At 42.8% G+C, this 26,810-nt stretch overlaps 1 protein-coding gene across 1 annotated transcript in view; it reads right to left on the minus strand.

The window, feature by feature from the left end:
• KCNQ1 (potassium voltage-gated channel subfamily Q member 1) overlaps positions 1–26,810 on the minus strand; it is an 872,274-nt gene that overhangs the window by 289,262 nt on the left and 556,202 nt on the right. Inside the window, exons 9-10 of the mRNA XM_085644751.1 lie at positions 17,378–17,500; positions 9,545–9,686 (exon numbers count right to left, since the gene is read on the minus strand). Coding sequence (XP_085500877.1) covers positions 9,545–9,686; positions 17,378–17,500 — 265 coding nt within the window. The remainder of the gene's footprint in view (positions 1–9,544; positions 9,687–17,377; positions 17,501–26,810) is intronic.

Consider the following 26,810-nt stretch of genomic DNA (forward strand, 5'->3'; position numbering starts at 1 on the left):
AGCATCTACCAATGAATCCTCCCCAGGGTATGAAGAAACACATCATATATGCAGAACCCTGTCAGCTAAATGTTACACTGTGCCACATTTACTTTAATATTTTCTATATATGGGTCTTCTAAAATTTATTCTACAGTGTCAATGTACTATAACAGAAAATCATATTTTAGAATGCGCATTGTTGCCTAAAATTAATTTCAAATATTAGCAGTATGGCGTTCACCCATTTCCTAAACAGTAGTAAATCAATTCATAAATTATGTAAGAAAAAATACATAAAGAATAACGTGCAATATTGTCCTATATTGCAATTTTAGGGTTTAGGTGACATCTATATACCACTTGGCCTTCAGCCTCCCGGTTTGTAAATGTCATCAGAACTCCTTGACGGCAACATAGGCCCATACTAGGTCCATTCTATACAATACAATTTTTTATTTTCTAAATTATGAATTGCAACTTAGAACTTCACCACATATCTGATATATATACATACACGTTTTAGGAATGCCAAATCACACTAACACCAATGTGGCCCTCCTGCTAAATGGAGTCCTCCATAATAAAGTGCACCCCATTGCAAGTGTTGAAGTTATAAGTTAAAATACATAATTAAAAAAATACAAAAAGGTTAAGAAAAATAGAGCCAATGGGAAATAAAAAGGGAAGAACATAAAAAATAAAATGAATGAAGGAGGACAGGGCAAAACACAAAAATCAATAAAGAGGGAAAGGTGCGGTGCTAGCTTATCACCCATTTACGCTAATTGCATCTAGTGCTGTTATAGTTCAATGTCCCTCAAGTCAGTGGAGGAGGTTTTACAGTGGTGTTTTGGGAATTGTTGGTGTAGTGTGCTTAATTAGGAATACTGGAAAAAGAGAGCCATCTAATAAGAGTAGCAATACATAGCCAAATTGACAGAACTAATCCATGATTCATTTAAGCCTTAGCTAATTGGCAAAAAGCCACAGTGTTCATTGGCTTGATAACAAAAAAGGCTATTTTCAAGTTCTAGAAGAAGAAAAGGCTGGCCTAATCCTTTACTTGGAGACCCATATTCCAATTTTGAAGACCTGGCTTCTGAAAACACACTGATGACCTTTGGTGACAACATCAAGACAGGAAAGCACTATGAAGGGCATTGACAAAGGAGAAAAATTTCCTACAGTATTATACAAACTATATCTCTGGCTGATACCCTGGGCAGATGAGCTGCATTCACTTAGCAGAAGTAGATCAGATGCTGTTCACGGTGGTAACCTTGAATGTACCCCTTTTGACTCCCCTATATGGGGTGACTGGAATACAGCTTTAGCCCTAGTGGATCACACATTCAAATACAAGACCTTCACTTCTCGCCACGACAGGATGCCAGCTGGACACAGTTTTCGCGCAACACAGCGTTTTCTAAACAATTCCCTCTTTACACTGAGGATACCTTGGTGCACTATTCTAATACTGGCCTGGGTTCTTCCTCTATATGGACATATAGGCGGTCCCTTCTTTTGGAGGCTGTCCTCTCTATACTCTTTGTCCTGACACGGGTGGACCACGCAGGCAGCATAGTACAGATACTCATTTCTTTGGCGAGACATCAGCAACTTTCCCTTTGCCCTGAAGAAGCCCATGTTTGGGAGAAAAGCGTTGGCTGTCTATTTCTGAAAATCAAGCATACTTGAAAAAAAGACTCGCAAAGGCTACAAAGAAAACGTCTACTCAGTGTTTTTCAACTTGTATATAGTACTGTTTTTCTCTGTTATCAGCTTATATTGCCTCTCATCTCCCCCTAGGGCACACATTCAAATACAAGGCCCTGTGCAAGAATTGTCCAAAATCTAGGACTTTAAGATGTTTGTCATAGGAAATGCCTTGATAATCTAGGGTACCCATATTTTTCTCATGTTATAATCTGTCATTCAAATCTGTTCTCCAAGTGATATTGAGAAATTTGATTACATGCTTCAACAGAGTTTTTTGCTTCATCATCCGCTGATTTGGAATAGAAATATTTTTTTATCTTCAAAGAAATAGGTATTTTTTTTACCTTGCCTATCCCTGCCCTGTTAATCGACACAGAATATGCATTTGACCTTGTACAGTTGAATTATCTTTGGAAGGTCTTGCACTGAGTTTGGGAATAGTCCAGATAATCTGATTAGTGTTTAGCACGCCTTTTATTTTAATCTATAGACCCCAATAACAATTAGTGAACAACTGAGTAAGCACTGACTGCCAGCTTGTGAGCCCATACTGTCTTAGCAGTTGAGACCATATATAGTTCTCCCTAAAAGGACTACTATATGTGGATGACCTTTTGATGCTGGTTTTTCCATACCATGCTCTAGTTACTCCAGATGTTTGTGATCTCCTATGGGTATAAAATCAACAACATCAAAACCAAGATTGAGATGTTGCATATCCCACAGATATACCATAAATTAGATCTTATATCCCACAGATCAAGTATCTGAGAGAGGTTATTTTCGATAATCTTGGAGATATATCTCATCTAGATTATATCTGCCAATGGGCAGAGATAAGAAACTTTTCAAACTGAATCAAATCATATCATTCTCTATATGTGACCGAAATAATGACAGCAAAATTATTATACGTTCAAAAACATTCATTTTTATTTCAACAATTTATGGTTTATGTTTCATTGACTTTCTCGTCCTGACTTTATACACTACTACTATGTTTCTGTACTATCAATCAATCAATCAATCAATCGAGAATATTTGTAGAGCGCGCTACTCACCTGAGCGGGTCTCAAGGCGCTGGGGGGGGCTGCTACTGCTCAAAAAGCCAGGTCTTGAGGTCCTTCCTGAAGGAGAGGTGGTCCTGGGTCAGTCGTAGGTGGGTGGGGAGGGAGTTCCACGTCTTGGCAGCAGGTAGGAGAAGGATCATCCTCCGGTGGGGGTTCTGCGAATCCGTGGGACGGTGGCGAGAGCGAGGCTGGCGGAGCGGAGCTGGCGGGCTGGCGAGTAGAATGTGAGGCAGTTGTTGGCCCATGTCGTGGAGAGCTTTGTGTGCGTGGGTGAGGAGCCTGAACGTGATCCTCTTGCTGATGGGGAGCCAGTGCAGGTCTCTTAGGTGGGCGGAGATGTGGGTGTGACGAGGGATGTCCAGGATGAGTCATGCAGATGCGTTCTGTATGTGCTGGAGTCTTTTCTGTAATTTGGCTGTGGTTCCAGCGTAGAGAGCGTTCCCGTAGTCCAGCCGGCTGGTGACGAGGGCCTGGTTTCGGTGGGGATCCACCGGAAGATCTTTCGGAGCATGCGAAGGGTGTTGAAGCATGAAGTTGAGATTGCGTTGACTTGCTTGGTCATCGTGAGGGAGGAGTCAAGGGTGAAGCCCAGGTTGCGTGCGTGGTCCGTGGGCTTGGGGGCGGTGCCCAGAGCAGGGGGCCACTAGGAGTCGTCCCAGGCGGGGGGGCTGGTCCGAGGATCAGGACCTCCGTCTTGTCTGAGTTCAGTTTCAGACGGCTGAGCTTCGTCCATTCCGCGACGTCTTTCATTCCTTCCTGGAGGCTGGTTTTGGCGGTGGCGGGGTCTTTGGTGAGGGAGAGGATCAGCTGGGTGTCGTCAGCGTAGGAGATGATGTTGAGGTTGTGGTTGCGAGCGATGGCTGCGAGGGGGCTCATGTAGACATTGAAGAGGGTAGGGCTGAGCGAGAAGCCTTGGGGTACGCCACAGATGATCTTGGTGGCCGCAGCGTGGAAGGGTGGGAGACGGACTCTCTGGGTTCTGTCGGAGAGGAAGGAGGTGATCCATTCCAGGGCCTTTCCTTGGATCCCGGCGTGGTGGAGGCGGGTTGTTAGGGTGCGGTGGCAGACTGTATCGAATGCGGCCGATAGGCCAAGGAGGATGAGGGCGGCAGTTTCCCCGTTGTCAAGCAGGGTCCTGATGTCGTCGGTGGCTGCGATGAGGGCGGTCTCGGTGCTGTGGTTCGCTCGGAAACCGGACTGCGATGGGTCGAGGGAGTCGTTCGTCTCGAGGAAGACGGTCAGTTGCTTGTTGACGGTCTTCTCGATGACTTTTGCGGGGAAGGGGAGGAGCGAGATGGGCCGGAAGTTCTTGGTCTGTGGGGTCCGCGGTGGGTTTCTTCAGGAGTGCGCTGATCTCCGCGTGCTTCCAGCTCTCCGGAAAGGTAGCGGATGCGAAGGAGTTGTTGATGATGTTCCGGAGTTGGGGTGCGATGATGGAGTCGGCTTTGTTGAAGATGTGATGGGGGCAGGGGTCGGCTGGGGAGCCAGAGTGGATGGTGTTCATCACGTGGGTGGTGTCTTCAGTGCTGACGGGGGTCCAGGTGCAGAGGGTGGTGGTGGGGGGCGTTGGTGCGGTGGTGGGGTACGTGGACTGGGCACCGAAGCTGTCGTGTATATCGACGATCTTGCGGTGGAAGAACGTGGCGAGTGAGTTGCAGAGGTCTTGCGAAGGGGTGATGTCGTTGCTGCCGGCGCTGGGGTTGGAGAGCTCTTTAATGATGCTGAAGAGTTCCTTGTTGTGGGAGTTGTTGTCCAGTCGTTCTCTGAATGATGTCCTTTTGGTTGTGCGGATCAGCTGGTGATTTTTTTCGAGTGGCGTTCTTGAGGGCAGTCAGGTTATCTGCCGTCTGTTCGTGGCGCCAGGCTTTCTCGAGGGTATGGCAGGATTTCTTTGAGTCTTTGAGGTCGTCGGTGAACCATGGGGCTTTCCTGCTGCCAGGTTTGCTTCGTGGGTTCTTCAGTGGTGCCAGGTCATCAGCGCAGTTGGTGATCCACTGTGTGAGGTTGCGGGCTGCGTCGTTGGTGTCTCTAGTGTAGGGAGGGGGGTTTTGGCTTAGGGAAGTGGTAAGCTGGTTGGTGGTGATCTTGCTCCAGCAACTTCGGGGTGCCTGTTGCGCGTGGTGGTGAGTCGTGGTCCTCCTGAAGTTGAAATGGACGCAGCTGTGATCGGTCCAGTGTAGTCCGGTGGAGTGGCTGTTGGTGACGAGGTTGCTGGAGGAGAATACGGGGTCAAGCGTATGGCCGGTGTAGTGGGTGGGGGTGTCTACCAGTTGCTTGAGTCCGAGGTTGGCGAGGTTGTCTAGCAGGGTGGTGGAGTTGTTGTCATTGTTGTTCTCCAGGTGGAAGTTCAGGTCCCCTAGGAAGATGTAGTCTGAGGAGGTGAGGGCATGCGGGCTGATGTCTGCGATGGCTTCGCTGAATTGTGTGCGTGGCCCCGGGGGTCTGTAGATAAGGGTACCTCGGAGGGTGGTCTTGGGGTCGGTGTGTATCTGGAAGTGAAGGTGTTCGGCGGTGGTGAGGGTGTCATCGGAGTTGGTCGTAATGCAGATGGTGTTCCTGTAGACGATGGCGATGCCTCCTCCGGTTTGGTTAACGCGGTCCCTACAGGTGATCTTGTAGCCGTCCGGGATGGCTATGGCGATGTCGGGGGCTGAGGAAGCATTCATCCAGGTTTCCGTGAGGAAGGCGATGTCTGGCGCTGTTGTGTCGAGGAGGTCCCAGAGTTCGGCGGCGTGCTTGTGGATGGAGCGGGTGTTGAGCAGGATACACCTGAGGTGGTTGTTGTTGGCGCCTGGTCTGGGGGGCGCGGTGCAGGTGAATTTGCAGGCTTGGCAGGTGAAGGGTCTGTCGGTGCGTTTCGGGGTGGCTCGATGACAGGCGGGAATTCGGCCGGTGTTGAGTGCGTGGAGGGCGGCAGTGTCGTATCTCAGGCTTCTGGTTCCTGTGGGGGGCAGGGGTTCTGGTGCTGGGCGCGGTCCAGGCGCGGACGGGCGCAGACGGGCTTGCCTTTGGCGCACCTTCGGCGCGCCAGCGGCACGCCCGCTGTGCGCGTGCACTTCGTGGCCTCCATAAGAAGGGCAGTGGGAGGGAGGAGCAGCTTGGAGGCGGGAGCGGGGCGGCGAATGGGCTCGCAGGGGGGCGGGGCCACAGGGATGCAGCGGCGGGAGAGTGCGAGGGAGGGGAGCAGGAGGGGGGATACAGAAGGCAAAAAACGGGGGGCAGGGGTACAATGAAGGGCAAAACAACAAGTGGAGGAACTAGGGCAGAATTACAGCAGAAAGAGGCACAATATTACGGAATTACAGCAAAAGAGACGCACAATAGAGTACAAGTATACCGGTAGCACGAGGGCAGGAAGCGGCCGAAGCAGGCAGCGGGGCAGGCACAGGCAGCGTCATAGGAGGACAGTGAGGCGGCAGAGGGGGGGCGACCTACCTGAAATCAGGGTCAAGGGTCGCTCCCTTCACCCCTTTGCGGCCTCCATAAGAAGAAAGTGGGAGGGAGGAGCAGCTGGGAGGCGGGAGCGGGGCGGCGAATGGGCTCGCAGGGGGGCGGGGCCGCAGGGACGCAGCGGCGGGAGAGTGCGAGGGAGGGGAGCGGGAGGGGGGATACAGAAGGCAAAAAACGGGGGGCAGGGGTACAATGAAGGGCGAAACAACAAGTGGAGGAACTAGGGCAGAATTACAGCAGAAAGAGGCACAATATTACGGTATTACAGCAAAAGAGACGCACAATAGTGTAAAAGTATACCGGTGGCACGAGGGCAGGAAGCGGCCGAAGCAGGCAGTGGGGCAGGCACAGGCAGCATCACAGGAGGACCGTGAGGCCTACCTGAAATCAGGGTCACGGGTTGCTCCTTCATGTTCCAATACTCCGCTATATTTCATTTCTTCTTGCCTCAATAAGGCATCTATTATTCAGGTTTATTCTGATGTCATACTTTCAACTTGAAGTCTACAAAAAAGTGACGGATGGTTTGCTTGAATTATTCTCAGCCACTGGCAATTACTCGGGCCACATACCAGTCCATTGTTATTTCGCACACCATGCCACCTTTGTTTGGGCCCAGCAATATGCAAATCACTTTTGCCCTGCTCCAATAGGAACAGTCCATCCCGAAATACCAGGCCAGGTCCTCCCTTAACCGGAACACATGCAGCCCGGGGTCAGTTTCACCCATAGTAGGGCTCATTAGCTAGGTATAGCTTGGTTCCTGTGGCACAGTGCGTGCTGGATCCTCCTCTTAGGGCATCACACTGAAGTTTACAAAGAAGTGGTTGACTGAATGCATGAATCAATTTCAGCCACTAGTAATTACTCATGCCGCATACTAGTCCATCATTATTTTGCACACATGCCACCTCAGTTTGGATCCAACCATGTGCAAATCAGTCTTGACCCTGCTCCAATAGGAACATCCAGAATGAACTGCCAGACCAAGTCCACCCTGAACCAGAACACAAGCAACCTAAGACTGGATTCACCCTTATTACAGCTCATCAGCCTGGTATAGCATTGTTCCAGTTGCACAGTGAGCACAGGACCCATGTCTGGGCATTCCCAGATGGATTGAGATGCGGCTCCAGTAATTACCTGTGGTTGAAATTAATTCGAGCATTCCGCCCATCACTTTTTTGCATGCCTCAGTGCCATAATTTCACCAGTAAAACCCATCTGTTATCCTACCTAGTATAACATTTCAAAATTCTTTAAAAGATTAATCAGGACACTACCCATATTTGGGGGGACAGCCAAAAATACCTTCTTTGCCCAAGTTAATTTTTTTAATACACAGCAGTATGGGTCTTGGTTTCTTAGCTTTAAAAAAACAGAAATTCAAATCTACATACCTTATAAAGACTACAAACCACTAGTGCAAGACTTGTTCCTTTCCTAACTGGCTGGAGCTATGCTCAGCTTGATGGTCTCAACCCAAATGTATTTAATTATTTATCTGTAAAGCGCAACTAACACCCTAGGCGCTTGAAACCCAAACAATAATAGTACTTCTGAAAGGCCTCCTACATGATGCGTCTTATCTCAACAAAGCCTGAAGAAGTTTGATCAGACTAATCCAATTCTAAAATAACTACGTAGGCTTCCCCTGTAGGTCTGCATCACCTTCAAGACCATCAGAAACAACACTACCTATAGATGTGCCCGAGAAACTACCCTCCTTAAGCAAAGGGTGCCACATCAGGAGCAAGACCAATAACTGACTGAAGCTGAAATAATGTATGAAGAAACAAAGGAAGTCAGGCTTTCATCATTTATGCACTCAAATTCTGAACAACATGCCCATAAAGACCTAAACTGCTCCCAAGATCATGCATTTTAGAAACCAGACATACATCGCTCCAAAATCATTACCTCACCTCATGATGAGAACCTACGTCTTGCCGGCCTACTTGAAACCAATCTTAAATCGTACTCCAAAGCTTTCATCCACTGTTGAGAACTCTGCTGGTTCCCAAATAGATTTGTTTTATACAAATACCACAACATACAGCTGTATGAACAAAGATGTGGTGCTTTACACAACTAAATTCAATAATTCATATGCTTAAACAAAAACTACAAACCTGAGTACAGCCAGAAAAACGAATAACTCTAAATTATGACTTACACAAACAAGGGCCCCTTTTGACTTATAATGTTCATAACAAGGATATTTTGAACAACTGAATAAAGTGAATAACATACATGGATCCATTTTGATTTACATTTCAGAAACATTCTATGTACTTGTTGCTATTACAGTCCCTGGAATGTCGACTTTCGCGTGTTTCAAAATTATACCATCAGGTGGATGGTTTCTAAAATAACCTGTGTTCCATGGGTTGATCCGACATGCATAATACTGTATGTAATAGCAAGGTTTCTGCAACAGCTCAAAATGCATCTATTCAATGGTTTTTTGTTTAAATATGCATTTTAGAACATTTTAATCTATTGCATTTGGAAAAGACAAAAAGCTATAATCAGGAAGAGAAAAGCTGAAATAATATTACATTACAGTGTAGTCCACCGTTGCGAGTGCTAGGAAGGAGAAGGAATAAAGATGACAACATTTAGAACAATTAATCAATATTGTGGAAGTAAGATGGCTCATGAGATTGTATTCAAGGCATGGGGGGCCTACAGATGAAAAAGGGGTAAAGCTGGCATAGTAAAGGAACAATAATGAACAGGCGATTCAGATTGAAAATCGAATAGATGGGTAAAAAGGGGCATGCAAAAGCAGAGATAGGTACATGTGAGAGAGATCATGGAAAAGTGTTGATAACTAAAATAAAACGTATGTGAGGTGACATGCCTAGGAGCTGACAATCCATCAGTAGCGGCCGGTGGTGGGAGTGCTGAGGGGGGGTGGGGCGGGGGGATGGTGCAGGGTGGGGGGTAAACTATGGAATACGGCCCAACGGAGGTAAGTAAACAAATAAGTAAATAAAACAAATTTTGTTGCGTGCGCTGCATCGCATTCGGCAATGTAGCGCGATAAATGAAAATCATTTTATTTACTTATTTGTTTACTTACCTCTGTTCGGCCGTATGCTGTGGTTTACTACCCCAATCCTGCTCCTCTCCCGCCCCACCCCACTGCCCTGCAGCACTCCCACCACCAGCCGCTACTGTAATCCATACAATACAAGGTGCAGTACTTAATGGTTGAGTGATAGGAAAACAGAGCAGACACATGAGAACAGAAAAGTGGAAAGACAGCACTGATTAGAGAGAGAAATATGGTGACAAGGTAATACTTAATTTCTTACTTGTATTCTCATACGCATCAAGGTTATAACTGTCATTTTTTCTGTCATCTGTTACAGAATCATAGGTAATGTTCGGAACAGACATTTTGTCACATGATCCTATACCGTTGTCTTTTTCTGTCTTAAATTTTTTCTTTTTAACCTGAAATCAACAAAATAGATTATATTTATTAAAATTCCCAGAATAGCAGATTGGTTCCTCAGATATACAATCAACATTCTTTTGAAATCTACTGACTCACAAGTAATATCTCATTGTATCTGAAATCTATTTATCTTTTAATTATAAGATGCTTTTCAATTCTGTTGAAAGGAATTACATTGATACAAATTTGAGATTAGCGCCTATGCTGTACAATGGAATGTACTTCTGCCAACAATTGCTTATGGTAGTAAAGTACAGAGAGGAAGCGATGCAAAAACTCTTGATAACAGTCATAGCTGCATACAGGATTATTTTTGGTCTGCCCAAACAAGCTTCACCAGCACAAATCAGGCTAGAGTTTGGTATTTAGAAACAGTTCTTTGCAAGACAGGGGGCGTACATAACTACCTGGGACAAAGTGTGGAAATCCACCCAAGGAACTCTAAATGAATATCTATGGAAGGAGTTAGAGCAACACTCAGGCTCACCAGCTGCCAAATACCTCAAAAGCAGTCTGGCGAATACCGGCTTAAACCAACTCAGGGATACTCCTACAAGCCACTCAACGCTTACAAAACTGGCCAGGAAGACAGTTAAACACCTCTCGTGGGTCGAAGACAAAGCATCCCTCTTGAAAAGGTCACATGGTTGGATGACCCTGAACACGTATTCTATACCTGCACCACAGAACTATCTCGATTTGGGATATGCAAAAACTACTAAAATGAAGTTTTGGAAGTACAGACTGGGCTTGTTACCATGTATTCAGCATTTTCCGCATTGGCTAAAGGATAAGGCGGGCTCCTCCTGCCGTCTATGCGGCTCAGCGTCAGAGGATCTGATGCACCTGTTATGTTCCTATAATGAACTTTTGGAAGAGCGAAAGCGTCTGTTAAAATGCCATTTTAATCAGCGTGGGTTATGCTCACGAAGACAAGCAGTTCTTGCCTGCTTTGCACCTAATGACCCACAGCTGAACTGTAGCCTGATGAAGTTCATAAGGGTGGTGGAAAGGAAAATGCCAAAACCAGATTCATAATTTATTATAAGATAGCATTCTAACACAAAAGCACTTCTATTTACAGACGTTTAAAAAGCACTTCTATTTACAGACGTTTAAAATTACTAAGTTTTAGAAATGATTTTAATAAGAGATAAAAGATGCACACTATGAAATAATGTTTTAACATTGAACGTAGAATTGTTTTTCAATCTTGATGTTTTGTACTGCAATGGTTTTCATTAACTATACAAATAAACTTACCTTACCAACGGAATGTAGAATGTTGCCATCTATATCTGCTATATATTTAATATACATATTCAATATTAAAGGTAAACATTACAATTTTATTCAATGGCAACTGCAATCCTCTCTACAAAACAACGTTTGCTATCTTGCTGAAAGAAGCCAAAAAGCCTTTAATGGAGTCCTTGAAAAAAAGGCAGGATTGGTGAAAGACAGATACCTACATGTCACATATTTATAACCAAGCAATGTAGAACCAATGCAAAAGTTCAGATCCTAAACATCTAAAACAATACAGTGTTGAATGTAAATTGAGACCATACCTTTAGTACTTAAGATATATTTCTTACAGATCATCAAGTAAATCGTCAGCCAGTTTGATTTCCTCTTATCCAAAAGATGCTTAAACCCATGTTGATATTATGAGCCCTTAACATCAAACATCTATGATTTTTTTGGGTTTAAAACTAGTGCTTCTTTGGTCGATGAAGCAGCATTATTTGAAATAAATGTACAAATCCAGCTCTCTAAATCAAGATTGGTAATGGAATGTCTGGCTCCCTGTAGTTAAATTGCCCAAAGTAATTGAGAAACGTGTCTTTTCAGACTGAGGTATAAATCTCAAAGCACAAAATATGAATTGTATTACATTTTGGTGTTAGTGTTTCAGATTTTCTGATCTAAAGTTTATTTTTGTACGAGGGGGGTTCTATCATACATCGCTGTCCTTTGATCAGATTTACAAATGGTATATGTTTCCAATTTTATATCTGAATTACACCTATAAATTCAGGAGTAAGTCACACTTAGGTTGTGAGTAAGTCCTATTTAATCACTGAAAATTCTTTTGCTTTTGAAATATGGGAGGTCACAACAATCTTGCATCCTGTTCCTCTTCCCTTTTCTTTTTTTTAATGATTTGCTTTTGCACATCTGCCACAATTTATCCCCTTTCCTATTCTCTCCTTGTAAACTTCAGTAAGATAATTTTTTTTCCAGCAGATGTAAGCTCTATTTTGAGCCTAAAACCTCAGAAACATATAAAGGAACATTGAAAAGCATCACTTCATTCATTTTGGTTAGCAGAGTTTCCTTTCATTGGGGTCGGCATGTTGAAAAGAGGCATTCTTAAAATTCCCAGTCACATGAGGAAAGTACACTCTAATAGGCTTGATATGCACTTATCATTCATTCAATTGTACTCGGAATAGTTCGTTTCAACAGGCCTGGTGAGCAGTGGCATCAGAGCTTGGGATGCCTGGCTGCAGAGAGGTGAGCAGTCTGCCCCGTGGGAAAACAGATCCTGTCTGAGGCCTGCCTCCCTTTGTGGCACTGGGACAGTGGGAGTAAACAAATTAAGGCCTGGAGGTGGCTGGGGCAGCAGCCTGCAAATAGTGGGGATCAGACTTCCTGGAAAGTTGGCCTTCGAGAGGCTGATGCGCAGTGTGCTCACTACAAGACAGGGCAGAGGTTCATCACCCAGGCCCGTGAGGAGTCTTTCGACCTGCAGGTGAGACTGGTCCTTCGCGAGAATACTGCCGGGAGAATCTTGTGGGGACTACTTCTGATGGTGCTGTGAGACCAACATTGGAGGGCCCCGGGGCTCAGTGAGCAGCTAGCGTTCTAGATGCTCAGAGGTGGAAGAAACCAACGAACATCATAGGGTGATCGAGATAGTCAGCGAAAGACTCCCCAAGTAATGATTCGAGAGGATGGCACAATGAGGAGGGATGAGGAGTCCTCCTCTGAGGAGGTTGGAACCATCACTTGTTCTCCTGGACAGGCTATGGATTGAGGGATAGGCTCATGATTGAACACTGCAGCCATAACTTTAAACTTAGTCTGTGAGATATGATGCAGATAATAGCAATGAGACGAGTGGGTTTGTATGTATCGGCTAGATTTGTATTCTCTTTCTTGTAGTTCGAGAATGAAGGTAGCAAGACTGTAGTTTTTTACAGCACAAAACTAGGGGTCTGACGAGCAATATGACATTTCTTTACCTCCACTTTCGGCAGGGAGGGTATTTGTAAATTCTCCAGTAACTCTCTCTAGGTCATTAGAGCAGGCGGGCTCACACTAGTTGGGGGCCTCCTATTATGGGAGGGCTCTTGGATTGCCGAATACTGCTAGGTCAATTGTTAAGTTAGGGTTAGAAGTTTGATTTTTGTTGATGGAAGTGGAAAGGGCTGATATATGATCGCTCTATCTACCTGAAGGGTTGGTGACCCACCTGAGCAGACTCATAGCTGCGTGTTTCTGGGTATGTCCTTGGTGAGGACGAGGGAAGGATAATTATGTCTTTGCATGAATCGGAATGTGGATTTTTGACAGTCGTATACAACTATACTGAAGTATTGGATGGTATTGGTTAGGATGACTTCCAGTAGCAGCAGCAAGATGGATGTGCATTTTGCAACTGCCTCTGGCTAGATCTGAATGGGTTCCTCTTCAACAAAATTGCAGTTATAATACAATGGACAATAATAACTTGAATTGTAAGAGGGCTTAATAGTTGTCCTACGAAATACAGGGTATGTTCATATATTTAACAATATATGGTCCAGATTATAATGCGAGAAAAAACCCACATGTGGCAGAAATTAACAAAATCAGGAAGTAAGGGAGGGGACACGTTTGGCAACGCATAGTCTAACTGTACAAGGGGTGGGGTGGTACGGATAGCTGTAGGGGTCCCCTTTATGAAACAGACAGTGATTACAGATCCCATAGGTTGATATGTGATTGTAGTCACTTGGATGGCTTCCATACCTGGTTTGGGAATACTTATGCCCCTAACATGGACGTCAAAGTATTCTTTCCAGGCGTGACGAGAGCAATAGCCATGTATATGAATGTGAGAGTTATATGGGCGGGTGATTTTAACTGTGTGTTGGATTGGCAGTTAGACAAACACCCCTCTGACCTGATAACACTGATAAATAATGACTGATTTGAGTTTTATGGAGATTTGGAGATATCAGTATCCATTAGGCAAGGCATACTCCTTCTTCTCTCATGTTCATAATACTTAATAGCAGATTAGATTGTGTGCTAGGATGCAGGGATGATATCAATTTATCTCTATTGGTTTCACCCCGATCACTCCCCTTTGATCGACACACCAGCGTCGGATTGGTACTGCAGGCACTCAGGAAATGGCCGAAGGGCCAGGTAGCAGAGTTCTAGCTGTGGGCAGCCTGGGCTGTTAGGATGCCAACAGCGTCCCACTGGGTGCCTGAGTGGCCTTTCTAGAGGCAGAAGGGCGGAGGTATCACTCCCTTTCTCGCGCTAGGCTGGCCCATTAATGTATGCTGATTGAGCGGGCAAGTGGGCCTGAGCAGAAGTGGTCTCACTTGCATTCATGTGTGGCTCAGCAGTGTGAACTAATCTGTGCATTTTTTTTTAATCTAAGTGAAGTTAATAAAACATGCCCACCCACCTCCTTTCTTTTCATAAAACTTCGCTGAAGCAGTGTTTTGCGGAAAAGGCAATCTGCAAATGTGGGCCACTTTTCTTTGGGGTGCCTGGGCCGATTTTTTATCCCAATCCAACCCTGCGTCACACTGACACCTTGATGCGGCAACCAAGCAAACCATTATGGACAATAAAAGCAGAGGTACTGACAGAAAGTGCATTTTTAGGTCGTATCAATGAGTAAAATTTTTCAAGAGCAATCAGATCTCCACAGATAGCATAGCTGTGGATTGGAAGCGAGATTGGAGATTGGAGGAGAGTGTTTTGCGTGGATATTTGGGGTACAACGGCATGTGGAACAAACTATATGAGAATTAGAACAGAAAGGCAAATTAGGACAAGAAGCCAAATTAGGACACGAAGATGGTAATGGACCATGCTGACTCCCAACTACTTATTGCGTGAAGTTCCAGGTGGAGGACATCAGGCAGAGACACGTGAAATGAATGAATATGCTGTACAGACAATGATTGTTCCATGAGAGAAGCAAATTGGATAGAATGTTGTCTTGGCTGTTGAAAAGGTAGAAGCTGCACTCACATATTTTAATGCTGCAGCACAAGAACAGCCCAGGCATTGTCGCTGGATCGGCTTGGGGTGGAGGGGATTGAAAGGTTGATGAGACTTATGTCATCTTGCTATATGCTGAAGATGCATTGGTTTACCTCAGAGAGCCTGTTGGTTCTGTGCCCAATATGTCGGATGAACTAGAGTGATTCTATTCGGAGAATAGAGTACATACTAACAGAAGCAAAACCAGTCTGTGCCCCCGGGTAGATGCAGGGGGATACTAGTGACTACTTCCCCTTGAACCTAGGATTGGAATGGGAAAAGGAGAAGATTATATACTTGGGGAGCTGGCTGGTTGCAAAATATAATCTCGATGTCACCAGGAGGCAGGATGGGCTAGGCCATTCGACAGAATTTCAAAGGTCATTGCCCCGTTCCATAATGGACCTTATGTCCTTAGGTAAGCAGTTATTTTGCCCTGCTGTCTACATCTGCTACAAAATACTATGTGCCCTATCCCAGTTGTTTATGTTTCTTTGACTTGATAGTTTTATGCGTACTTTGGTTTAGGCGGGAAGCATGCTTGTGTAAAATTAGATACACTGAAATGTCAGTTGTTAGAGGGAGGCTTGGGACTGCCAGACCTGTACTTCCTTTACACTGGAATTGCAGCATGGGGTCCAGTGGTGTGAAGGTGACCCTAACTGGGAGATGATGGTCTTAACATGCTCCGTGCACATGCCTCTTTACCGGAGCTCTTCATGATGAGACGGTGGGCATGCCAAGTGAACTCTCTTACTTAGTCCGAAAGATGGCTGGAAATTGGATTAAAATATTGAAAGGTTCTCCATTTGAGTGTTTGGTCCGTGCATCCATTTCCAAATATGTTGAAAGATGTCCTTCGATTGCGTGAGGGTGGCTGTGCAAAGGTGGGAGATCTGTTAATAAAAAGGAGAGTTGTATCCTTCTTACAGGTGCAGTAGCAGCGTGGAGTGGGGCCAGTGCACTTCTTGTAGTATGCTATGATAGCACATGCACTGCATACAATTTGGAGCTCCTTCTAAAAAGGTCCCCCGGAACATATAGTTATGCAGCTGCTGCTCAACTTGGCTGGATGTAGACAATTACTAACATATTTATATTCGGCGTTGCTGTCTGTTAGGGGTAGTAATACGCATAGGTAGAAAGTCTGTTGGATGGCGACTGCCCCAATGAGTGTACTGCGTGATTGGAAAAGGGCATGTGAACGGGTTAAAAACATATCTCCAAACACTAGATTTAAATCAATACAGTTTCACTTTTTGCACAGGGTATATTTTACACCAAGGAAAGTAGCACTGATCCACCTTAAGGCATCTGAATGTGGTTGATGTGGTCAACCTGCCGCTGATATTTGGGAATTGCTCAAAGATAGAAACCTTTTGGGGATGTGAATCAAATTATTGGTGACTCATTGGCAGGGAAACAGAGAAGTCAATAAAAGCGTGTTTACTTGGAATAATAAAGGAGCGAGGGAGCACACTGCCTCACATCCCAGCACTCCATTATGGTAAATGCAGTGTATTGTAACACTTACTTCAGTAAAAGTCTTTAGTTTTCACCACTGTTGGTGCAGCCAGTGCTGTGCATCTCAGGACAGGTGTTTCAGGATTGGTATCCTTCTTCAATAGAGAGTAACAAGTTGTTTTAGAGGTGCTAGAAAGACTGCTCACAGTCTTCTGAGGTTTCTGTACCTCTCACTGAGGGCAGGTATATCACCAGAGCTCATCAGCTCAAGGGAGCCTTACCAAAGAAAGGAGAAAGGGAGCTCACTGCCTCACATTCAAGCACTCACTTGGGATAATACAGAGATAATTGTGAGATAAAAAGGAAACTCCCAATGCTGGCATTAGGGACAGTGCTTGCAAAAAGCAGGGATGACCTCTAATGCACGGAGGGTGGCGAGATGGAAGAAAGACTTGATAGAAGGGCCATTGGCATAGGAGCAACAAATGAAAGCGAAATGGAGAGTTGACAAGATCATGGACTATATGTCTATCTGTACTGCAAATTGAGATTCATTCCTGACATTACACACTCTTGGTTGTGAATGTACGGTAATGCTATGTTAGGAAACATTTCATGGAAATCATTTTTTTAATCAGGTGGTACCCGAAGAAGGGTGATGTGCTACCAAGTCTGAGTGTTGCTACTCAGTCCAAAATGTCTCTCTGTTAGGGGATGCTATAGAAGTCACGTCCAGACTGTAAGTAGAAAACTTCAGAGTCCATAGACTGCATCAGTGGCCAAGTTACAGACAAAGTAAGATTCAATAGGATATAGACTAAGCTGTACAAATGGTTCAATGCCAATCAATTTATCATTTAAAAAGGACTTTTTTGACCATTTAAATAATTATGGCATCTATCCGTAAGTAGTCAAGCATGCATGAAACATAAAACAGTATCAGTACCATAACTGATTTTTTGACTTTCGGACTTGGTGAGACAAGTTGGTAATTTCTAGACGACTTTCGGATGTATATTTTCCACGTTGCAGAATCTGGGTTTTCTGTAGCGTAGCACCTCCAGGCAGTCTAAAACAAAAGACACATATTGAATGAGATTTCAGCACCATGCAGTTTGACAAAATCCCACATTGCTTTTGTTTGTACTCTTTTTCAGTCTTGCATCTCTTTTTCACAGTGACTTCATTCTGAAGTTATCTTTTCTTTCATATCATAATACATACTTTAAAAAAAAAAATCACAATAAAATGAGAATAGCTCCCTTAACAATCCGATATAATACTATTGCAAATCTTAATAAAAATGAGGGAAAATAGCAAAAATACTGTTCTTATTATTGGCTGTCCCTGGGCAGCTAAGGAGTGCTCATATTTTGTATTTCACGCCGTTGATTTTTTTTAATTTAAACAATGATTTCACAAAAGCCATGAGCAAAGAAACATTATAGCTAGCGCCGATTTAGGATGTATTTGCAATAATAACTAAAGACACAAAAAGTATCCTGGAAGGACTGGAGCACTTACAGGTTGATCGTTTCCTCACAAAATAAGGAATGTTTCACTGCACAGAAGAGTCTACACCTGAGGGTAGGATAAGAGGGGGCTGTATTTACAAGCGCACAGGAACGAGGACCCGATAGGGCATGGGGGCAGGCAAGGCCACCCTAAACATTCCGAATAGCATTCCAGCAAAGAAGCTGCAAGAAGCAGGGGAGAGCGCAGACATGGCTCATGGCCAAAACAACCTATAGCAAACCCAAAGCACTGTTGAGGAAATCCTGGAACTCACGCCACACTCTTCCTCTCTGTTAGGCCACAGGCACAATAAATCCTCGTGGGACAAGGGGTGTTTATTGATGGCCACTCCTCCAAGGACGCACAATTTCGAACCGACTCACACTCAAGAACTTAACTAGCAACTACAATGGCTTACAACTGATCTAAACAATATTTTATCATTATAGAAGATTTTAATGCTGTACCTTTCATGCAATGGTTTTAAGTAACTACACTAATAAAAAAAACTTGAAACTACTGTTGCACAGAGATGGAGGTGGTGCAATTGGAGGCTGCTTTCAGTCCAGCAGGTAAAAGGGCTGCTGGACCTTGAAGGTTGATACAAAGTTCATAATAGTTTTTCTAAAGAATGTTCAGCCCACAAAATGACTTTGCATGTGTGCGTAACTTCCGTTTGAACAATAGGTGACCTCATTATACTCATATAGATAAACATCTAACAACAACATTGCAAACATGGTAGTGTGTTGTACAGAGCGCATTGAAAAGAACATCCTTGTAGTTAAACTCAACATGCCAGCCAAGCAACAGGTATAAAGATGAGCCAGAGAACATTTTAGCAACTAATAAAAAGCATTTACTTTTTTTTAGTTCAACGTTTATTTTTCGTCTGATAACATTTTAACCCCAAAACGTGCAAACATAACAAAGAAAAACGGATTATAATTTTTTTTTACATACACTAAAATAACAATTCTCAGTTAGTTGACGTATTTACAAGTATTTCCAACTGTTTAGCACTTTTAAAACAACCCCTGTACAAAGTTTCCAAGTGATTATTCGCTTTTATAGTGATGTCAAATGATGCGAACAACGTTTATGCATGGGAAAAGAATTGGTAATAACAACAACATGTAATTAAATCTTTCAACATCAAATCCTAAAAAATCACTGTGCCTTCTAATAACAGACCAAACCTTAGTGACAGCAAGTTGCTAATCATCAAAGGACATTTTAAATGGTTGCACTAGCTGTTACCTGTCTTTCTACGTTTTCTGTAATATATCGCTTACCACAGCTCCTTCAAAACCCTTTCATTTTTTGTGGTGTTCCTCCCTTAGCCTTACACTTTTTAACTTTTAGTTGGCTCCACTTGTTCATTGTTTCCACACTTTGGGTTCTCTTCGATGATATATGTAGATGACACTCAAATTAGCACATCTTTCACTGACACCTTGGAAGAGGCGCAATTTGATTTTCATTTGTTTCCAACATCTGTTGTCTCTTAGATGGAGTATATTTTATTCAAGATCAATGAGGACAGTATGGAGGTCTTAACATAGAGCAGACTTCTGACCATCTTGACATTTCTCTGGTTGCTAAACAAAATGGGTTATCTTCCACCTCCAGTTAAATATGCTACGATTTTATTTTCACAACACAACGTCCTCTATTGCTGTGGTTTTAACTTCTGCTCTGCCAAAGTAGCAAATAACATGCATTGGCAAAGCCAGCAGGTCGCACCTTTATAATGAGACTGCCAAGCTGTTGGCCTTGCCAATGTTTGTCTGTAAAGCGTTGTTTAAAAACGTAATGGGAAAAAACATTTCAAAATACGGGAGGAAAATCAAACACCTGTCTTATGATATCTCCCAACTGTACTTTGAATTCAATTATTTCAATATTTAGAAATGGCATGGTTTATGTTTAAATACCTTTCACTGAGCCGAATTAAAAAACAATAAGGAACTGGCAGAATATAAAGTGAAATGCTTTCCAAAGCCTAATTTACCTCCCACAAGATTCAGCCATTTGGTCTTCTGTTGTAGCCTAGAAAATAGATTAATAGGCTCCCAGGAGAAGTGTCTTGAGGTTAGTGACTTTTATTCCAAGAGTATGGGTACAGAGTACTTAGTGGTTGTTATGTACTACTTGGGAGGTGGTATCTTGTGATCCAATTTGGTTTTAAGAAACCTCTCTCCCTACCTTCCTATACATTGGTGTAAATAGCTGTGCTGTTAACAGACACACAAGCTGAGTAAGGTGGTGGTTGGAGCAGGGAGCAACACAGCCCAAAGGGATTATTTGAGTGGGGGGAGGGGGAAGAGCTAGGAAAACAGCCATTTTCCTGGAGTGCTGAATGAAAAAGAAAAAAAGTAGTTCACTGAATGTGAGCAGTTGAAGGATACAAGTCATCAACCAAAAGGACTGCTCCAGGGGAGGGACAATCAAGAAGCTATGCTCCAGGTTAGGGACAAACACAAGAAGAGGAAGGCAAACCATAGAATAAGATGCAAGTACATGAGAGTGAAAATGAAGCCAACCAATACTAAGCAGTGGGCGGGCTGCAAGCCCACTGTAAATTCACAATAGGTCTTTCACAACCAGACAACATGCACTGCCTGGGAGGCTAGACTTAAAAATTTACTGTACTCTAGTGGGGCAGCCGAGGTTTACCACTACCATGTCTCAATCTGCAATTTCAAAAAGGCAAGTGGTGGGGGCATCTCTAGTAGTCAATACCCCAATTCCTGTTCCTGCTACCACCAACTACACAAAAAAAGAGTTGGGAGGTGGGAGGAGTGCAGGAGTGTTGCAACTTCCCTCATAGAGGCCACAGGATTTTAATAAGAGGACTGACAATACGTTTAGGGGGGCCCAGAAGGGATGACCAGCCCTGTATTTTCTTTGGGTTTTCAAGCATTCCAAAGACAGGAGCATATGTTCCATAGATGGGAGTGCAGAGCCCTCTAGGGACTTGTTCTATGGCTACAGTTTCTGTGGCCTGGAGGAAGGTATGTGTGAAACAGCACCATCTAGGGGCTAAGTCTATGGTTGCATTTTATGCAATTATAATGTCATACTTTCTAGGGGCTGTTTTATGGTTGCGTTTTCATGATTTGAGCGTATTTAAAACACACACAGACACATGGGAAGTTCATCTTTAAATGCTTTATTGATATGATAATGTTGACAGTGATTACTGATCAAAGAGCATATGCTGTATTAAAATTAATAATTGCCTTTACACATGGTTATTATTGATCATTGCATTGACTCCTAAAATGATGATACTTCTTGACATGTAGTTTGTGGATCTTGAAGACCTGCCCAATGTGTTTATATGGCTCTTTAGGGGACAGAGGTGATTACGCAATGTCATCAAAGGTATTTCCACCAGCCCTATGAACATTTGTAAGTTACTGAGTAGTTTTTAGTAGAGTGTGTGTGTAATAAATGCACTTTTCCTTTTTCTAAAGAAAAAGCAAAGAATGAAAAATTATTTATTGAGTGTTATTATTGCATGCCAGTGAACAGTGACTGTTAGCACACACCACCTCCACTGAGTAGGCCTTGGACTGCTCTGCTACTCAGAGAGTCAGGCGCTACAATGGGGTGTTTGGTTCCCAGTGGAGAACCAATGTGGAACCATTACTTGTGCAGACTACACAAATAATGGTCTCTTTCCTTACACACCCTTTTCTACTTTATTTACCGGTCCTCTGAAACAGACATATTAAAATATGTCTGATTAACAAAATAATACCCCCCTGCCACAGTAATTCACTGAAGAGGTCCTTTAGACTACTGTCCAGAAATAGGTTTCCATTGTCCCCCCTTTTCATTTTATAGCTGTTTAGATCTAGGTATTGAAACCCTCAAGGATACATGAACGCACGTAAGGGATCCTTTTGGTAGACATTGTGCCATATTTATAACTGAAAAATACAGCCATTATAAGTGGGAGAAATGTAAATTGCAGAATTTTTTTCCATATTATGAACATTTTTGAAGAACCTTTTTATGCACTTTAAATCCCTCCCATTTAAAAAAAATGGTTGTGTGTTTATATTATACATGTAATGGTGCCACAAGAGCATATGACACATGCTCTTAGTCACCCACATACATATATCCCATTTATACACACACTTGCTCGTACATCCCCAAAGCATGCTCTCACTGACACACATGGCAGCCCTATCATAGTATCCCAACTCAAACTATTTTGTACGGACATTAGGCTTAAAGTCAATGAAGTTGGACGTGGGGTTGTCCAGTAACAATGAGCAAGTTGCTTAGCCTTCAGTAGCTCATGAAGATTTTCCCTTACTAGAAGTAGCTCTTACTATAGAAAAGGTTGGAGACTACTCTTGCCTGAAGGATTTTGGAGGAATAGGAACCTACTACTCAATGGAGAAATACCATACACAAAAGATGGGCGCATACATCAGAGGAGGGCCTACAGAAAGAGAAGAGAGAGACGGAAGCGATCTGAGACTTACACCCAAGGATGCCCAGGGAGAGAAAAGCATATTCTCCCCTACGCCTGTTTCCTTAAACACTCTTTTCTACTTTCTTTACCAGGTCTATGAAACAGCCATATTAAATTATTTCTGATTAACAAGCTAATACCCCACTGCCACAATAAATCACTGAAGAAGTCCTTTAGTCTTCTGTCCAGAAACAGGTTTCCATTGTTCCCCTTTTGATTTTATAGCTGTTTAGATCTAGGTGTTGAAATCATCAAGGATACATTGTATGAGTCCTTTTGCTGTTGTTAAGTGCATCAGGTTACTGGAATAGAAGGCTTCCAGAAAACGTGTTTAGCACATCATCACCAACATAAAATGCATACAGAATGAAGTACCATAGAATTATGTCAAAGGAAAGGACTAAGAAGTATTCTATGATAGCCACGAGAAAAGGAGTAATTTGGTTCCAGATTAATTTGCGACCAGTGTTGATGAACCTTAAAGGTGGTGAGGAATAAATGGGAGTCTGTAATGCATCAAGTGGAAGAATCTGGCACTGTTGTCTATTTGAAGGGATTTAGATGCGGTTCTCCCCCCTCCCCACCCTCAACAAAGACACTGAAAAAAGGGGCCAGGATGGTGCATTTTGCAGTAAAGTATTCACTTATGCTGCTCAGAAGGCCAGTTGGGTCTTTATTGGCACTAATGAAATATTAAAATACTCTTACACTATACCAAACAAATCTGACTCTCCCTTAGGGGTGTTAGAAGCTCAAACTCCCAAATAAAACATTAACCAAATAGTAAAAAAGAAATTGGTTTCTCAGCCATTCTTTAGGTAACTGTAAAAACACAGTCAGTATACAGTATATAGGTATACAATTGTACATTGCTGATCATTTCATTTTTATAACATAACATCTTTCTTGACTTCTCCAATCCACTCCTTTCACTTTTTCCTTCTTCCTCTTCCAAATATTTATCCACATTGCTCAGATATTTCTTAAAAGAGGCAGGGAAAAAATACAAATAGTACAGATTTAAATACTACTACTGTTTCTCGGGAATGGGGCCAGCTGGTAAAATAATTAAACAACTATTTTTAATAGTTATTAAACAGTCAATTAAATGGTGAAGTCAGAATTTAAATAAATATTAAGGAAATGTAACGTTTTGAAATTTACCCTTTAGCTGCCTGAACTGTCAGAAGACTAATTAGCATAAGCCTGTGTCAGCTCTCAGTCTATGCTCAGCCTTGAATAGTTTTGGGAATAAAGACGCTCTTCTTTGATGGATATGTCTTTATTCAGGTCAGTACATAAGGACCCCCTACGCCATCCTCTCAGCTCCTCAGCCGAGTTCCTCTGTGGTATCCACATTCCAGATTCCACATAAGAACCTTGTTGCCAAGCGCTGCTAGAAAGCCATGCATATAATAAAATACAACACATCTCCCTTCTTAATAATGTAAAACACAATTACTATACCAAATCAATAACATTGGTAATCATTCAACTTCTTAGGTCTCATTTTTACACGTTCACTAGGAACTCTTTCACTAACAACGTTAGAATTATCATGACTGAAATTGTCAATTCTTCTTGTGTTATTTCTCAACCAGTATTCCTTTTCAACATCATTACATTTAGTAACCCTAGCAATGTTCCACCACTTTCCATCTGACGTTTTAATTAAATTTCCCTTGACATCCAAAACTTCTTTAGGCTGAGATAACTTTGTGTGACCCTTCCTTACAATGTTGTTGGGACAAACCCTCACATAGTCACCCTTTAGAAAAACTCTCTTGTACATTGCAATCTTATCATTGTGTCTTGATTGATAATCTTCTTGATATTTGAGTACCTTTTCCCTTATTTCATCTTCCTTTACCATTCTCCTTCCACTCCTACCCATCCATGCCGGTACAGCAGCAGAACAAGGAGTCCTACCCTTTAACATACAAAAAGGCATCTCTCCTGACACCGCATTTGGAGTAGTTCGGTAGTTCCATAGCATTTCCTTTACTTGTGTCTTCCAACACTTAGACATAGCTACCGCTAATTGTATGCTTTCTCCTAACACCCGATTGAAGCGCTCAACTAAACCATTTCCCCTAGGATGGTACACTGGTGTTTTTAATTGCTTGATACCCCATCTGTTAAGGAATTCTTCAAATTCATGTGAAGTGAACTGTGGACCATTGTCTGACAATAGTTCCGCAGGACAACCCTCTCTTCTAAAAACTTCTTCACAAAAGGAAATAACATTACTAGTCTTTACCTCACTCACAAATGCCACCTCAGGGCATTTTGAATAATAATCCATCATGACAATGGCATACTTCTCCACCGACCCCAAACCTTCAAATGGTCCACAGATGTCAATAGCCAGCCTTTCCCAAGCTTTTTCTGGAAAACTCACAGGTGTTATTGGTGAATCCCTCATTATGTGAGATTTGTCGCTACACATACACGATACACACTCTCTCACAAATCTTTCTATGTCTCTATCCATGTTAGGCCACCAAAAATCCATTCTTGCTTTCCTTTTAACTGTTGACATTCCCCCATGACCTTCATGTAATAGATGCATTAACTTGGATCTTAACACTATTGGCACCACTAATTTGTCACCTCTTGTTACTATTCCATTCACAACCGACAATTCATCCCAAACATCTTTATACATGGCAATGTCTTCCTCTAGTTTGCCACCAATTAACGACGGTAATTTTTTGATTACCTTAACTAAAGATTTATCAGCAGTTATAGCATCTTTCCATTCTTGTTCATTAATAGAATGATGAAAATCATTGACATTGGCAATCAGAATATCATCATCATCCTTACTCACATCCATCTTATTATCCACTGGTAACCTTGATAAACAATCTGCATTCACATTTTTCACCCCTGGTACATATTTCAAATCAAATAAAAACTCTTGTAATCTATAAATCCACTTGGCAATGCGTGAAGTCGCTCAGGTTGCACCCTTGGTTGTGAAAATGTCCAACAATGGTCTATGATCAGTACGAAGTTCAAACTTTGTGCCCCAAATGTATACTCGAAAATGTTGCACTCCCCACCAACACGCTAATGCCTCCTTCTCAATAGTGTAATACGATAACTCCGCTCCTTTGAGTGTGCGTGAAGCAAATGCAATCACATTTTCTTTACCCTCACACTCTTGCATCAATACTGCCCCTAGACCATAACCGCTTGCATCTGTTACAATGACTGACTTATTTTGTGCATTGGCCACCGTTTTCTTAACTGTTTCAAAAGCAAGTTGACATTCCCTTGACCAATCAAAATGTACTCCCTTCTTCATTATGTCCCGCAATGGTTGTACAATATCAGAAAAATGGTGTACGAACTTAGCGTAATACTCAGCTAAACCTAAGAATGATCTTAATTGATCTTTGTCTACCGGTGAAGGAACTTTTTCTAATGCCTCCACTAGATTCAGTTTAGGGTTTATGCCTTTATGAGACAACGTGTGCCCTAAATAATCAACTTCAGTTTGGCAAAAGTTACACTTTTCCAAACTTATGGTTAGACCAGCACTTTCCAGTTTTTGCAACACATCCTTCAAAACACTATCATGATGCTCTTCAGTATTTCCCCCATACTAACACATCATCCTGGAACACCATTGCACTTTTAACATTGCTTAATATCTTTTGCATAATTCTCTGAAATACCGCTGATGCCGAGGCCAACCCAAACGGCATCCTTACAAATTGAAATGCACCTTCAGGTGTAATGAGCGATGTTAAATGTCTGGATTCCATTTGCAAACGTACCTGATGGTAAGCGCTTGACAAATCTAGTGTTGTAAAATACACCCCACCTTCAATACAGGATAGCATTTCATTTATGAGGGGTAGAGGATACCTGTCTACCCAAATACATTCGTTCAAATCTCTTAAATCCACACACATGCAGATTTTTCCATTAGGTTTGTGCGCGATCACGATCGGACTTAACCATTCAGATGCTTCTATGGGTTCAATGACCTTCTCCTCACACAACCTTTGTAATTCTGCTTTCAATTTTCCTCTCAAAGCCATGGGTACACTACGTACCTTATGTACCTTTGGAATTGCGTCCTTTTTTACTATAATTCGATGTTCGAATCCCTTGAGACATCCTAACCTGCTACTAAATAGATTGGGAAAATCTATTACCCATTTGTTTATTTTCTCAACGTCAGTTAGAAGTACCTGTGAAGGGTGAGTTGGATTAAGGATTATACCCAACTCTTTTTGTTCTATCCACCCCAACAGACACCTTCCAGACTCTACAACATAAATCTTTGCTACGCATTGCCGATCTTTAAAATTTATTTTAGCATTAAAGTATCCTATGACTGGTAATTTTT

The sequence above is a fragment of the Triturus cristatus genome, chromosome 3_1 (assembly GCF_964204655.1).
Source record: "Triturus cristatus chromosome 3_1, aTriCri1.1, whole genome shotgun sequence".
Taxonomy (NCBI): domain Eukaryota; kingdom Metazoa; phylum Chordata; class Amphibia; order Caudata; family Salamandridae; genus Triturus; species Triturus cristatus.